The 15,524-nt window shown below is 47.9% G+C and overlaps 1 protein-coding gene across 3 annotated transcripts in view; it reads left to right on the forward strand.

The window, feature by feature from the left end:
• ADORA2A (adenosine A2a receptor) overlaps positions 1-15,524 on the forward strand; it is a 28,100-nt gene continuing 12,576 nt past the window's right edge. The window contains exons 1-2 of one of the 3 annotated variants that reach the window (XM_014253952.2): positions 1-90; positions 14,169-15,044. In XM_014253952.2, coding sequence (XP_014109427.1) covers positions 14,695-15,044 — 350 coding nt within the window. In that variant the 5' untranslated portion in view covers positions 1-90; positions 14,169-14,694. Of the gene's footprint in view, positions 91-425; positions 479-1,394; positions 1,529-14,168; positions 15,045-15,524 lie in introns of those variants that run through there. The other 2 variants (XM_005524611.3, XM_088065092.1) reach the window with 2 other exon arrangements.

Consider the following 15,524-nt stretch of genomic DNA (forward strand, 5'->3'; position numbering starts at 1 on the left):
TCTTTCCTCCTTTCATTGTATGCAGATCCAGCCCAGTCAAAGCCCGCCGCTGTCACTTGCAGGTCCCTCACGACAAGCGAGGACTCTCAAGTAAGTGCCCTCTCTCCTCCAGCCCCGTTGCGGGGATGCTGCTCCGGCCCGTCCGTGTTGGCACCGAGCCTCGCGGTGCCGGGTCGCGTCCGGCCGCCAGGTAAAGCTGCGGGGCTGCCGAGCACCCATCCCGCCGGGAGCGGGGCCGGGAGCGGGGCCGGGAGCGGGGCCGGAGCCGTTCCCGCGGCCCCACGTCCCGGGGCCGCTCCCGGGGCCGTTCCCGGGGCCGTTCCCGGGGCCGCTCCCGGGGCCGCGCCCGCCCCGCGCCGCCCTGCAGGGGGAGCCGCGGCAGCCGCGTCCTGCGCGGAGGCGGGAGCGGAGCGGGGCAGCGCCGGCACCGCCGCACGGCTCCGGGCGCGGCCGGAGCGGAGCAGCGCCCCGAGGCCGGGTGGGTGAGGCCGGCGGGCCCGGGGGGAGGGGCGGGGGGGGCCCGGGGTGCAGCTCCCGGGGCGGAGCGGGACCTCCCGGCCGGGGCGGGCTGCGGGGCTCGTCCCGCGGGAGCATCCCGAGCGCGGCGGCCCCCGGCCCCGGCGGCCGCCGTGCGCGGCTCGGGTTCCCTTGCGGCGTCCGCTCCCTCTCCTGCCTGTCCCGCGAATTTGAAAAGTGGCCGCCCCCTGCCCTCTCGGTGCGGCCGAGCCCCCAGCCTCAAGACGGGGCGATTTTGCCCTGCTACCGCTTTCTCCTCCCCGGCTCGGATGGTGTTTCCCCCGCGGAGCCTGTGCTTTTCAGTCCGTGCTGATTCCCGACTGTCAGTCCCTCGACACACCCCCGCGCTCCAAGATGTTTGCTCCACGGGTCTTCCCTCAAACATCAGGTGCTGGACTTTGCCTCCCTGCACCCAGCCCTCCTCCGGCCCTTCAGCGCATATTTGTGCTTAATCATAAAATAGCGATTCCACAGGAGCACCCTTCATCCTGCAAACTTCTCCGTAGTGCTTTCAAGGAGATGTCTATGCGCTTCACAGTCGTGTTAAAGGGAAGAGGGCAGGGACTGAATAGATGGCTTCAAAGCTGTGCGATCTTGTCCCATTCCTTGCCCCCAAAAAGCCTCAGCTCTGCCTTATCTCAGCCGAGCAGCTGAAAGTTCCCCAGCAGAGCTCCTTTCCCTGTGGCCGGGAGCGCTCAGCCCCGGTACCCCGCGATGGAGCCGCCACCCCCCGAGGGGCCCGCGCCCCTGTGCAGGGGGAGAGGGCAGCAGGAGGACAGACAGACGGGCTGGGAGGTGCGGGGTGTCTCCGGAGCTGTCGGCAGGATGTGGATGCAGGTTTTTGCCCTGCCCGGGGCTGTCCGGAGGCAGCAGGTGCCTTCCCATCCCGCTGTGTCGGTGCTGCTGCGTGGTGCCCTCGCCGGGGATGCTCCTGGGAGGAGATTTTCTGCGTGGTCGTTCGTGTGGTCTAAGAGTCACGGTTGCTTTATTGCTCTTTTGTGCCCTGGACAGTGTGAGTTTGGGGGATCTCGGGTGCAGGGGGACTGCGGGCTTTGCTGTAGCCTGAAAGGAGGAAAGGTGGTTGAGCACCTTCTTCAAAACTGCCTGGAGCACTGAACCCACAGAGACAGGAAGGGTTAACTTAAAGAGAACAACATGACTCACTTGGTAAATAGTTAATAGAATTGCTGTAACTACTTAAAATTATTTTCCTAAGCAGATGGCCAACTATTAGATAACTCAGTCTTTGGATGTATTTGTTTTCAAGTTTCTTATCAGGCTGGTAAGTCTCAGGCACATGTAACTCAAGAACTGGAGTGATTGATAAATTCGTTCTTCTGTGTGAGGGAAGCTAACAGAGAGAGAAAGCATGGTCAGCCCCTGCAGTTAGAGACACCTCTGGAATATATTGCCCAAATGAGGTAGAAAAAGATTAGATAAAGCAACCAGCAAGGATGTGAGAAATATTTCAATTGAGTTATCTCTGTGGAGGAAATACCTTATTTTGAATCTCAATAAAAAAGTCAATATAAATGTAATCATGTACCACAAAAAACTATGGAAACAAAATCCTGTCTAATGTGGCAAATGGATTAAATTCTGAATTAACCAGGAAAGCTGTGAACCTCTGAATTTGTAGAGAAAACATGTGGGTACCAACTGCAAACATGTATGTGTATACATAAAATAAAAATGACCTATTATTGCAGGGTGTGAAAAAAAAAAAAGGCAAGCAAGTCTCCTTTTTAATGGTGCCCATGTGGTACCTTTGTAATTTTCGTGTGTATATAATCTGTGTCTTTCCATGTGTATTTTTATATATAAAAAATAGAACCAGCATCACCCTGTACCAGGAATGTTGGCCCAATAATGATGTATTTAGCCTCTGTCCTATCAGTGGGTGCAAAAGGCACTGAAGGTCTGAGCTGGAAAGGTTCTGCCAGGTCTCTCATGTTTGCATTTCTGTTTTTGCTGGTGTTTTAATAGGATGTTTCCATGAGGGCTGCTGCTGCAGCTATTGCGTTTGACTGTAATCAGTTTTTGAAAGCTCTTCATCTTTTTGGTTTAATCTTCAGTGATGGATTTCATGTAGAGCTGTGTGGTTGGGTTCTCCTAAGAACCACTGGGAAAAGCTCAGCTCTGCAGAAGGTTTGGGGGGAATCTTTACTCTTCCTTTCAGTCCTGTCTCTCAGAAGGGTCTGGTCCCCCCTTGGTTTTGAGCCTGGCTGCTTTTCCATCTTGTGTTGAAGGAAAGCCTCTCCCTTTACCACTTCCTTTCTGCCTGGCTGACTGATGGCTCTATGATTTCTCATCTGTACAGGATGTTTAAGGTTTCACAGATTTCTCACCATTTTCACTATGCTTCAGCTCTTCGCTGGGGTTTGACATTTCTGCCCACACGAGATGGGACAAGGCACAGTGTGGGGAAAGTCTGAGTTCTGCACAGCTGGCAGTGAGGTGTTCTTCATCCAAAAGCTGGTGCCAACATCTCTTGGTGTCCTGCAAAGTTTGTCTTCAGCTCAAACAGACTCCAGCTCTGCTTGTTCATTTTCTCATTCAATCTGGATTGTGATTAATTCCCAAAGTTGTTCTTTATTGTGTGATTTCCATCTGAAAATGGAGATGAGCTATTAAACATTTTTTTTTTGTTGGAATCCGAAGTAAAAACCAGGAAAGAGATCTTGAACTGTGTGTCAAGGAATCAGAGAAGATCCTCACAAATCAATGGAGGGTTATTCCCCTTTATCAGGACATTTGGTATTTAGGACCAGAAGGTTTGGTTGCTTCATGGACCATCTTCAGGTTTTGCACAGTGCACCTGAGCAGCCTTGGTGAAGCTACTTGAACAAAATAGCACCAGTTCCTTGCCTCTCTAATAATTTCCAAAATGCTGAGGAAGCTGCCACTTAATGAAATGCTTCTGTAGCTGAATATTGAGGGTTGGACTCTTAGGGGTGAAGAACTGGCAGCATTCTGTCTTGGGAGGGCAGGAGGGTCTGGGCAGATGCACAGGAGGTGATTTAACCTCTGAAGGCTTCAGTTCCTTCTGTAGTCAGAAGATGCCTTCACAAAGGTTGCATCTGTATCAGGAATAATTATTGGTTGTGTTGCACTTTTTTTTTCTGCAGTAAATCTCTGTAGATCAGAATGGACAGATGGCACATACAATTCTCAATTATGGAAAATATCCTTAGGAGGCACTTGGAGGTCATCTAATGCAGACCTCTGCCCAAAGGCAGGATCAGCTATGGATTTTCATTCCTGACATCTTTCTCTATCCTGCTCCTCAAGACCTGCAGTGGAGACCCCTCACTTTCCTGGTGTGCAGGAAATACCCTGATGTCCAGCTTAAACCTCCTTTGCTCTAATTCGTTCTTCATCCTGACCACAGTGGGCAACCCACAGACAATCAGCAAAGAGTATTTCAAAGCACTTCACAAAATGCAGGTATTTGGTAAATGTGAGTGGGTAAAGGTGTGATCTCTTTCATTTCTCAACCTGGGTCCTGGGGCTCTTGCTGATTGGGATTTTAAAATTTTTATTTCTTTAAAAGTTACACATTTCAAGCCCAAATAAAGTAATTTTCTTACTACTACAAATGCAGCTGTGGAAGGCAGGGTTTGAAAAGAAATGACAGCTACAAGACAAATTGTAGTTATCTTAGATGGTAAGTCAGGGGTTGCATGCAGTAGGTTTATCACCATCTGACAGGTAACAAGATAAAGTCCAGGTGTTACACAGGGATGTGGAAAGACTTGAAAAAGGAATAGAGAATACTTTACAAAGCATTTTTAGGGAACATTTGCAAATAATGCACCTGAGACAATGGAGAAGTTATCAGGGAGGGAAACTTCTTGCAGGGATGATTTGAGCCAGGGACAGGGGGAGGGAAAGGCATGCAGGGGATGAAGGAATCTTCCTGTCCCTCTCTGATACAAGGAGAGGAAAGGGGGGTTTTCCTGGAGCTTTGGAGACGTGACGGGTGACATGCTGGGCTCCTGTCTGTGTGTTGATTAGCATTTGTGATTGCTCCCAGTTCCAGCGGGGAAAGCACTCCGGCATTCTGCTCCTTGCAGCTTGGGGCTGTTTTATCTGCCGGCAGGCTGCGATACGGCATTCCCTGCTCCCCGTGCGCGGTGTTTGTGGCTCCCAGCTGCAGCCGTGGCCCTTGTTCCGCTCCTCCCGGGGGGGTTTTGGCTGCTGGAACCTCTCGAAGCCCGGCCCGGGGCTCGGGGTCCCGTCTGAGCATCCCCCCGGGCAGGGCAGCCCCTCGCCCGTCGAACGCTGCCGAGCGAAGCGCAGCGCAAGCTTTTAATGCGTCCCTTCGGGAATGGTGAGCTTTGGTTTTCCCTGTTAGGAGTTTCCTCATTTAGTATTCAGACCTCAGAGTCTCCTCTGTTTTTCTCCTGGCTTTGCTTTGTTGGAGATGTTTTGGTTTGGGTTTGCATTGTCGTGTATCTCCTCTTGCTTCTTGTCTCCCCTTCTCCCCCCCTTATTTTTTCTAACTAGGGCAGCATAAATGTTTCTGTCCTCTCTGCCTGTTCTCTGATATTGGCCTCTTATGCAAATCCCCCCTCTTGTACTGGGAAAGTCCTCTACAAACAGCCCTATCATTTTCGTTATTGAGTTTTCCCCAATAGAACAGGATTGTCAGATCCTGCTATGAATCAGCTGTTGAGCTTAAAGGACTTAAGGGAAGTAGGTGGTTAAATGTCATATTCTGTGATAATAACAACTTTGGTTTCGGTATGAGATCCATACACTTGGGCACTGACTGGGATTTTCCATAGGAAACATTCCCCTGGATAAAAGACACCTAGGAGATAGGCGGCTTTTTATTAAAATCTTCTGAAGAGAGGCACGTGATAGAAATTGATTTGAATAATTACAGTTTCCACATACGTCCAATCCACAGATCAGTGCCCAGGTTCAATGGGATGGTGGAAAATGGCATCAGACTGACCTGGGCTGGCACCAGCACCATTACAGCTCCTGGAGCATGTGTGGGGAAGCACATTGATATTTAAAAAATTTGTGAAATGTTCTGCAGCCTGGATTTGGGAAAAAAAATGACCCGTGCTGGTGCCTGCCTGGTCAGGGACTGTTTCTGATAATCACAAACGCAGGCCTCTTTAGCAGACCTTTTAAAACTTTGTCAAACACCTAAAAAACATGAATACTTTCTTTTAGGTCATCCTGTGTCTTATGAAATGTTGATCCAAACTTTGCTTGACCATTATGATTCATTTAGGGTTCTTGTTAACTTTCCTACCCCATTCCTGAATGGAAATCTTCATTTTCCTCCATGTAACCATCGTTCAGCCCAGCTGTATGATTACAGCAGGCAACAGATGGGCACAGTCCACGTGGGAGAAACCATCCTAAAGGCTTGGGGTATCTGAGCACCTCTCTGGGATCCATCTCTGCTTGACTAACATCTTCTGTGTTTGGAGTCAAATGTCACCGTCCCTAAGGAATTTGCCTTGGAGGTCTGTTTTGGTTTGTCCTTGTTTGGCAAGGTGTGAGGCTCATGGTTGTCATGCATTTGAGAAATGAGTGCAGGTTTCTTTACAGATAGGCCTTTTCTATGATGTCTTGTTGTGCAGCGACTGTAAAATATCTTAAGTTTTCATTCACACAAGGGCCACTTCCCAAGGCTGCTGGAGGTATCTCTGCTGTAGTGGGGTCCTGCCAGCTGCTCTCCTCTCCTTTCTGCTCCCTCTGGACAAGAACAGCAGTTCATGAACAGCCAGCAAATGCAGTAAAATGGTTTCTGGAGTGATTTATGAATGGCTGCTGGTTCTCCAGTGTGATGTTTGGGTGTAGAAGGACAGAAGTCACTGCTGAAATGACTGTGTCATTTCCCCAGCAGCTCTGTGCTCTCCCCCCACGGCCCAGCAGCAGCTCTGGCAGGCGCTGGAAGCGTGAGAGGTGTGGGGCTGTCACTGGAGCAGATGTGCTCTGACCACAGCACAGGGGCTGAGGAAATGACAGAAGGACTTAAGAGTCCTCAGAGCACAAGCCCAGACTGACACTCTGGGATCAGTAACAGTGACATTGGAAAGCTCTTAATAAATCGGATTATAATCAAGGACTTGGGGGGGAAAAAACCAGTCCCTTTGAGTAGCTCTGGTGTCGGTGTGGCTGGCTGGAAGTGCAAGCCACCTGACAAGGGTGACAGCAGTGTGGTGCAAGTCACAGCAAAGAGATGAGGAAGTGACAGCGAGGACATTTGGCCTCGGGCCATCATCAGGGCATCAACTCCTTATTCACAGAGGGTGGCAGAGTCCTAAAAATGTCTTAAATAGCTTTGAGGCTTCGACAGAAGCATTGGCAGGATGGTGAGGCTGATACTGAGCTGATAAACATTAGCAGTCAGAGTTTTACCTACAAAATGTATGAGGGAAAGTTACTGGAAACAAACTCAGGGGACAGAAAATTTGTTATTGTGGCTTTTGCCTGCTTTTGGGATGAACGGTGTTGTACAATGCTTTCCTCAGGATAGGGAAGGACAGCTGGGGAATCATTTTAAGTTACATTAGAGAGAGACAGTAAGAATTACATTCTTTCTGCTGTAGAAGGATGTTGGTTGACCTGCTAGAACAGCTCTCCCTGCAGCAGGGTGAGTTTTTGTTTCACCATCAGAGCTTATGCAAACAGGCAGGACAGTGCTCTAGGGAGCAGGAGCAGGGATCATGGGGCATGGTGGAGAGAAAACCTGTACTTAGAGAAGGCAAATAGGGTTTGGGAATAACTGGATAAAAATGCAAGAAAACTAACAGATGTACCCAATTCTCAACTGCCTGTCTGGAAACTTCATACAGAAAAGAGAGGCAAAGTCACATCTGGAGAGAGGTCTACTCCATTATTTTAAAATAGACCAGAACGGATGCATTAGCAATATGATAAATATCTTCAGAGTAAATTCTTCCCTTGCCCGTATTCCTCAGTGGGTCACCTCTTCTTTATATTCTGTTTCCTCATTTCTCTTATTTTGTCCTTGAAGGAAATGCTCCTCATGTGTGAACACAGCTGGTTTTGGTAGGGCTGTGAGGAGGCAGAGTTTGCCTTTGAGTTCTTCCCTCACACAGGAAAGGAAAACTGGCTCCTCAGAGACATTGTGGATGATATTGGCAGTAGTAACTTGTTTCTGGCCATGGTACATGGTTTTAATTATGCTTTTTTACTTGTCTGCCTTATGAAAGCCTATCCAAATGCTCTCTCTTTTTTTTTTTTTTATTTTATTTTTAGAAGTGCCACCATAGATAAATGAACATCAGCTGTCCTGAGTGCAAATAATTTGCTCAAAATCCAACATGTTTCAGTGTCTTTTGGCAGTATATCCTGCCTGCTGCCCAGTGAGACTTTGGTGAGCACAGGGGAGCTGTTTTCCCTTCTGTTTGTTTGATCTGGCTAATTTAACTGCTGGTCATTCATCCTTACTTAGTTTCGCCCTCCTTGGCTTTTTGTGACCATTAGAATTGGAATAATTACTGTGAGGTTTTTTTTCTTGCTTTTAAACATTTATAACATCCACTTAGGAAAAAAATATGGTCAAATGTATTCTGTTCTAATCTTCCGCTACCACAATAGAAATTATCCACTTCTAGCACTTGGAGGGCAGGAGGCAAAGCTGCAATATTGGTTTGGGATTATCCATTCCTGTCTGCCAGCTCATCTGTGTTATGACCTTTGCTTGTTGCCCGGTGGGATTTCACTTTTGGGGCAGTTTTGGTTTTTAATTTTTTTTCTAATGGGCACAAACAGGAGGAGAAGAGAGGCACAGGACAGGCTGGCAGGGTTTGCTTTTGTCATGGTTTTGGTTGCTGTCACTGATGCAGCAGTCTGGGTGTCTCTGGTAAATCACGACTTTACACCCAGGTTCATCATGCTTGCTGCTGGAGTACAGCCTCCTTTCTTGGCCTGGACTTCAGCAGGGATAGAAATCTAAAACAGAATTGTTGCCCCTCTTTCCCATTTTTAAACTGACAAATAAAGTTCAGGCACAGTGCAGGTCCCTGAAGAGCCATTTCTTCTGCCTTTCACAAGTACGTGAAGGGAAGGTTTTAAATCCTGAGAACTGTTGCTCTCTTGTAAGAGGGGATTACACCAAATTTAGCAAAGCTGAAGCTCTCATTTTACTGATTATTTCAAGAAAATTTATGCAGAAATCTTGTTACCCCACTGTAGGTTTATATTACAGCAGACTTCACTTCCCAAGAGGAGACAGAGTCTGTACTTCCAAAAAATCCTTGGCTTTGCATTTTTGCAGTCAGAGCATCAGTGGCCCAGATGATATTTTGAATAAAATCTGAAACGGTGCCTGGAAGGGTCAGCCTGGCATGTGGAGCCCCTTGATAGAACAAACATTTCCACACCTGCCCATGTTCTGCACTCGCAATGGTGTCCACACAGGCAGGCGTGCAAGGGCCTCCAGGGAGGGCTGAGGGAAAGTGCAAGTGCTCCAGGTACCTGAAAACCAAGAGCATGGTGAGCTGATAATTTTGCCTGCTTTGTTTCACTTGCGTCCTTTGTTAACAAAGAGCAGTCTAGAGGGAAATAGTCTATTATTAATATTTAATTTCCTCCTATTACTGTAAGCAGATGACCTAAAAGATCATTTAGGCAGCAGCCAATAATAAAGCAAAGAGAGGAATCAGAAAACGTATGTCTTGGTTAGGTGGGTGATGCTCCTTCCTCCTCTTTCCTGCCCCACCCAGCCCCAGCTCTTCATCCTTCCACAGGAGGCAGGGCTGAGGATGCTCCCCACAGCTGTGTGTGAGCAGTCAGGGACCCAGGGAAGCTGCTCTACCTGAAGTATTCAGAAAATACCAAACTACAGAAAGGAAGCCCTTGAGGGACACAGAGAAACGCTCCTGCTGCCTTCCCTATCCCTCTCCCCAAAGGACACCTGTTTTCATTATGTTTTACAGCCAGGGTTGTTTTGCAAATTTGTGTTCTGCCTGTGAGCACATTGGCTCGTTTATTGTGACTTGATCCTCTGAAGTGGTGGGGAGAGACAAGATTTCTTGGAATCTTTGATTTAAAAGATAGGGAGATTCTCTTTGAGCTGAAGGGATTTCAAAGAGAGGATAAAAACTGACAAGCATCTCCCCCTCCAGGCTTTAGAAAGTAGGAAACAAATGATTTAGCAGCACCAATTTTTCTGCTTAGGGCCATGTGTGAATTCAAGGATTTTCCCTAAGGGAATTGGGTAATCTGCATGTGGCTGGTACCTGGGAAGGGTCATGTTGTCAAAAAGAGATGCAAGATTGTGATCTGTGGAATGAGCCTTGATGATCACCCCCCTGGCCCCCTGAAGCTGCCTGCTGCCTCTCTTGCCCCATCCTGGAGCAGACACAGAAACCAACCCCTCTGGGGCCCAGGGAAGCTGCAGTCTGTCACCTACGTGCCCACAGACTGTCTTGGGTGCCCTAAGGGCTGCTGATCATCTGGAGTTTTTGCTAATACGTGAGAGGAGCTGTCAAACTGAAGTGTCACAGGCACTGTGAGCCCGGCAGGCACAGAGGGTGCGTCTGCTCTGTACCAGCTGACAGAGCCCGGGCAGCCAAAGCTTCCCAAAGCAGGATGGACTCGGCCCAGAGGGGCCAAGTGCAGGAGATGAGCTTGTCTGAGGTGGGTGATTTGAACCAAGCAGTGGCCAAGGGCTCAGATCGATGCTTTTGGCACTCAGGAGAGAGAAGGGGCAGCACCTTGGTCCAAAGTCAACTGGAGATGCCAAACTAAAGCTTGCTTAGGCTCTGCTGGTGAATTGCTTCATGGGAACGTGCTGTGCAGATGCTTTATTGAATTTTCAAGGAGGAGTTTCTCATTGGGACTGAAATATGAGAGAGAACAGAGTGTTCCAAGTCACTAAAAATGAACAGAGCACCAGGTTTACAGGTTTGTGAATGACAAAAAAGGTTTATTTAATAATGAGGGAAAGGCCGGAACATAGCCCGGGGTATCAAGAAGGAATTAACAAAATAAAACAAGGGCTTATGAAGAAATACTAATTGCAGCTGTCCAGCCTGTTGGGTGATACAGGTTATTTTTCTTAAGTTTCAAGAAGCTTGCCATGCTGATCCCTCAAGGGCCTGAGGTGTTAAATATACACTTCCCCAGTGAGTAAAGCAGATTGTTAATTAATTTTTTTCTTATTAGACCTGGTTGCTGAGCCTTTGGGTCTTGCATGAAGTAGACAATTCTACAATAAATTTCGTTTTGCTTCTGGATCTATGTCATCTTCTCTGGGTGGTCTGTATTTAGTTTTGTCCCCTTGCAGTGAATTTCTAGCTGTATAAGCAGAAAGACTGAGCCTGCTCTTGTTTTCAAACAAGCTGCAAATACTCCTGAAATGGAGATTTGTTATGTCAGGTGAGCACTACAGCAGCTGACACTGTGAGAGAGGTGAGTGAGCTCAGGTTGAACATGAACCCTCCCAGGTTGTGGCACATTCTGTCAGCAGCAGGTGAGGCTGGGGTTGTGTGGCCAGTAATTGGTTTTTCTAATGTCAGTGGCTACTCAGCGGGGCTGAAGCAGAGACAAAATGTTGTTTTGTCGTGGCTGGGCCACCTGCTCTGCTCCAGCCGTTTCTCCCCTGAGATGTGCTGGCTCTGCAGAACTCCAAGTGTTTTCCAGCCCATCTGAGAGCAGAGGGTGGAAGGACATGCTGTCCTTTTCTGGACATAACATTCCGACTGCTTCAGAATAAATGACTGGGACTTGGGATGAAGATCAGGCCACTGTTTGTGTAGAGAGATGGGAAGCGAGGGACAAACAAATTCGGAGTTAAAAAATTCAAATTTAACATCAGACCATGAAACAGTCAGAGTAGAAGGTTAAAAGCTCTGTTGTGTCAGAAAATAGTGTGTGATGTAGTCATTAAGCTTCAGATTCCAGCACTGTGCTTTTTCAGATTCAGGCAGAGGTGCAGGAAATTTCAGCTTTGTTCTGAGCCATTGGTATGTGCAGAACCTCCACAGTGAAGTTTTAACTTTCCTCCATGTCTTGCTGGAATTTGAGATGAGCCATTGAAAGAGTCAGGTTGAAGAGAATTCATCTAGGATTAGTGTGGATTCATGGTCCTACTGAAGGGGGCTCTCAAATGGGGAAGAATATCCAGTAATTTTGCTTTGATCCTCTTCACTGAGGTGTATAAGCTGTGAACATGATGGGAAAGAACAACATAGCAGGACTTGAGATAAATCCTCTGAGCATCAAGATTAAGGTGCCCAGTTCTCAGGCTGGCAGGGCTTCCTTCAGTTCTTCTGACTCCATCTCTTGTGAGGGAATTACAGTGGGTTCAGCAGTAGTTTTGGCCCAAGTATGTCAGAGTAATTTGTTACATTTTTCTAAACTTGGCCTGGTACTGGAGTTTGAACATGCTCTTGTTGTGCATGGGGAGGTGTGAGCCTGTGGGAGGTGTGTGCTCCTACTCTGTGCCTCACCCTGTCCTGCTGAGGGACTCAGGGGCTCACACCCAACTGAGTCTAAGACACAGCTGTGTCCTGCACCCCCTTCCTCTTAGGAGCCTGTTTTGCCCACTGCTTCCTTTGTTAGGTTGTTTTTTCCTCCTACCAGCTTTTTCCTGTCTTTTTTTCCTCCCTTCTTGCTCACACACATGCACAAAGCATTGTTTATTTCTCATCCTGCCCCTTCTGTTCTCTCTGCCTTCAGATCTTTATTTCTATCTTATATTAATTCTAATCCTCTTCCCTGGAAGCTGGGCTGGAGGGTGAGGTTTCAATATCGCTGCTTTGAAACAAACCTGTTGGGATTTGTAATGGACAAGCAGATGCTTACAGGGGAATATAACTGACATCCCTGAAATCCAAGAAAGTAAAAGCCATTTTTAGGAAGTCACTGAAAAACTGCAGGTTTTGCTGTAGGAGCATAGACAACATAGAGACTTCTTGGGGTTTTTGTTCTTTAAAAAAGATTAAATGGATAATCTTTATTTTCCTCGTGATAGCTAGATCACACACTGATCTCTACTGTTGATTTCTTCTGCTAAAACCAAACAAAACACAGAAACAAGACAGCTGAAGGTAGAGAAAAGCAAGGGTTTTGAAGCATGTCCAAACCACCAAGAATCATTCACTTTCCTTTCAAATGCAGCATTAGCAATAGAGCTCTAAATCAATGAAAGGTCTAAAATTAGATTATATTCCTGAGATCAGATGTGAATCACAAGTTAATCATATTTTCTTTTATTATCACTGTCTTTACCCTTTTATTTTATCCTGAGAAATGAGGTTTCTGACTTGAAAACAGAGTGAACTGTGAAGGCATCAAATCCTGATGGGTGAGACCACGCCAGATCACCTGTGGATGTGGCTCAAAAATCGTGTGTTTTGGAGGTTCATGTTACATGGTGATTTATCAGTTAGTGCTGTGTTCCTCTCTCTCCTAGCCCTCTGATGTATCAAGCTGTTTCTTAAATTAATGAGAAAATATTATTGCTAAAGCTTGCTAAATAAGGTTTGCAACCCACTCTGGAAGTGACAGGTGAGGACAGCAAGCAATTATCTCTTGACTGTGGCACAAAGCTCAGGGAATTGTATTCTTCTTTCTGTATTTTTAGCTGAAACTGTGGTGAGATGCACGCATATCTGAAGCAGAGGTACGAGGTGACCTGCAAGGGCATGCAGGTGATGTGCATCTGCTTGTATGAAATGCAGCTGCAGGATTGTTTCCTCTCAAGCAGCACCAACTTTAGTCCCAGAGCTGCGTGCAGGACACTGCAGGAACTCGAAGGCAGCCCTGAGCCATGGCACTGGCATTGTGCCTGAGTGGGTATTTCTAGGAGAGGTGTGTTTTGGTGGTCGTGTTTCTGGCTGGTTAGAGGTGAAGGATGATGCTGTCCTGGATGCAACAAACACTGTGGACAGTGCAGGTATAAGGAACAAATGGTTTGCTTGTAGGATACAGACTTACATGAACAAAAATAATGGAATTGCAGGAGGGGAGCCTGCAGAGGCCCTTGCAAAGAGCTTGCATGGTCAGAAGGAATGTCCTCAAAGATGTCCCTGTCTGGCACACCTTGAACACTTCTCAATGCCATGGATCTTGTTCCAGTGTCTGGATACATGGAGGCCACACAGGTGTGGCCACAGAGGAGTGACCACACGTGCCAGCAGTGCAGCTCCCCTATGAATGAGGGTCCGTGTCCTTGCAGAGCAGGGTGTTGGTGCGGCACTTTTGTGGCAAAGCACGTGAGGGTGGGCAGCACGTGATGGCTCAAACCCGGTGTTTGCAGATCAGAGGGAGACAGGTGTGTGTGAAAGGCTCCTCCACCTTTCCTCTGTGCAGCCTCAGCACTTGCCAGGACATAATTAGTGGGGCTCTCGTGTTTCAGGGCGGGCTATGGAGCAGCTGCTGAAGTGCCAGCTCAGTTGGTAGCCTCAAAAACAAAACGTCCCTTGTTTCTCATCAGCACTGTGAAACGCTGCCTTCCTGAACTTGGGTTTGGCCCCGCAGCTTTCAGGGTAGACAAAATGTGAGAATTTTGCCAATAATGTCTTCTTCTAGGTCTGTTTAATATCCGTTATCAATTTAATGTGCCACTTTAATGAGATTTTGCTTTCTCCATCTCCTCCATAGAGCTGATTACTTAATGTATGTGGTTGGTGTTTTCTTTTTTTTTTTAGAGGAAACTGCAAGTGAAAAAGTTCAATGTTTGCTTCAGCTGAAGAGAATATTTCCCAAGTCCTGGTGGGAAAAGGTGAAAAAGAGGACCAGAGGATGTTGCTAGTAGGTATGGAGATGACAGGAAGCCATGACTAGAAGGGGGATTGTCAACAGGAAACAGAGCACCGCAGCCAATGTGACACTGCTGCACAGTACAGCTGCTGTGCTGTGCTGCCTGCTGGACTCTGAGGCCTGGGGAGCACTGTCTGTCTCCAAGAGAGATTCTCCTGTCCGTTTGTCTGCTGGAGTTTGAATTGTTCTGCACCTGCTTAATCCACTTCGCTGGAGCTGGCAAACCCTGGGGCTTTTTTCTTGTCACCAGCTACTGTAAAGTCTTTGAACAGCTATGGGGAGCAAAAGGTGTGTGTGAGCCCTTTCTGGGCTGGCAGCCGAGCACTCCACGGACCCCAGGCAGCTTTGAGGTGTCTTGGCTGTTCAGTGCTCTGCAGATATGAACGCTGAGCTTTGGGCCTGGTTGTTCTCACCATGCTAGTACATGGGAAGGACGACTTCCTCTCAGACATAGCCTACATCATCCTGGAACTGATCATTGCAGTGCTGGCCATCCTGGGGAACATCCTGGTCTGCTGGGCCGTGTATTTGAACAGCAACTTGCAGAACGTCACCAACTATTTTGTGGTGTCCCTGGCGGCTGCTGACATTGCCGTGGGCGTGCTGGCAATCCCCTTTGCCATCACCATCAGCACTGGCTTCTGTGCCTTCTTCTATGGCTGCCTTTTCATTGCCTGCTTTGTCCTGGTCTTGACTCAGAGTTCCATCTTCAGCCTCCTTGCTATTGCCATCGACAGAATCATTGCCATCCGAATACCCCTCAGGTAAGCATGGGCTGGGCTGTGGTGGTGAGGGCTCAACATCCCTAAAAACCACAGGTCTGGAGATGAATCAATGAAGGAAAAGTTAAATAAGGATCAGTGCTTTTTCTCTTGTATTTTGAAAACAAATTTTCTAGGTCCTAAAGTCTGCCTTGGCTGGTGGATTTTCTGGATGCTTCTTTTTCCTGTTCTTCTCTACTCTCTCCTTTGATGGGTGTCCATGACATCACAGAGGTGCTGCCTGGGAGCTGCCTCTCCATTCTTAGGCAAACTGTGCCCTGAGCTGCGGCCAGTGGCACCAGAAGGATGGTGGAGAGCAGAAAGGGGGTGAGGTCAACTTGTCCCCCTCCCCATGGGAGGAGGTGGGTTCTGCCTGAAGCTGTAGCAGCAGGGCTGGGGGCAGGGAGGTGGGGTTTTCTCTCAGGGGTCTGTTTAATGCCAAGGGAGAAGAAGCAGCAGGCTGACAATAAACGGGCCTTAGGA

Source organism: Pseudopodoces humilis, chromosome 20, assembly GCF_049639895.1.
Source record: "Pseudopodoces humilis isolate 2021_Gansu_Grassland_sample_001 chromosome 20, ASM4963989v1, whole genome shotgun sequence".
Lineage (NCBI taxonomy): Eukaryota > Metazoa > Chordata > Aves > Passeriformes > Paridae > Pseudopodoces > Pseudopodoces humilis.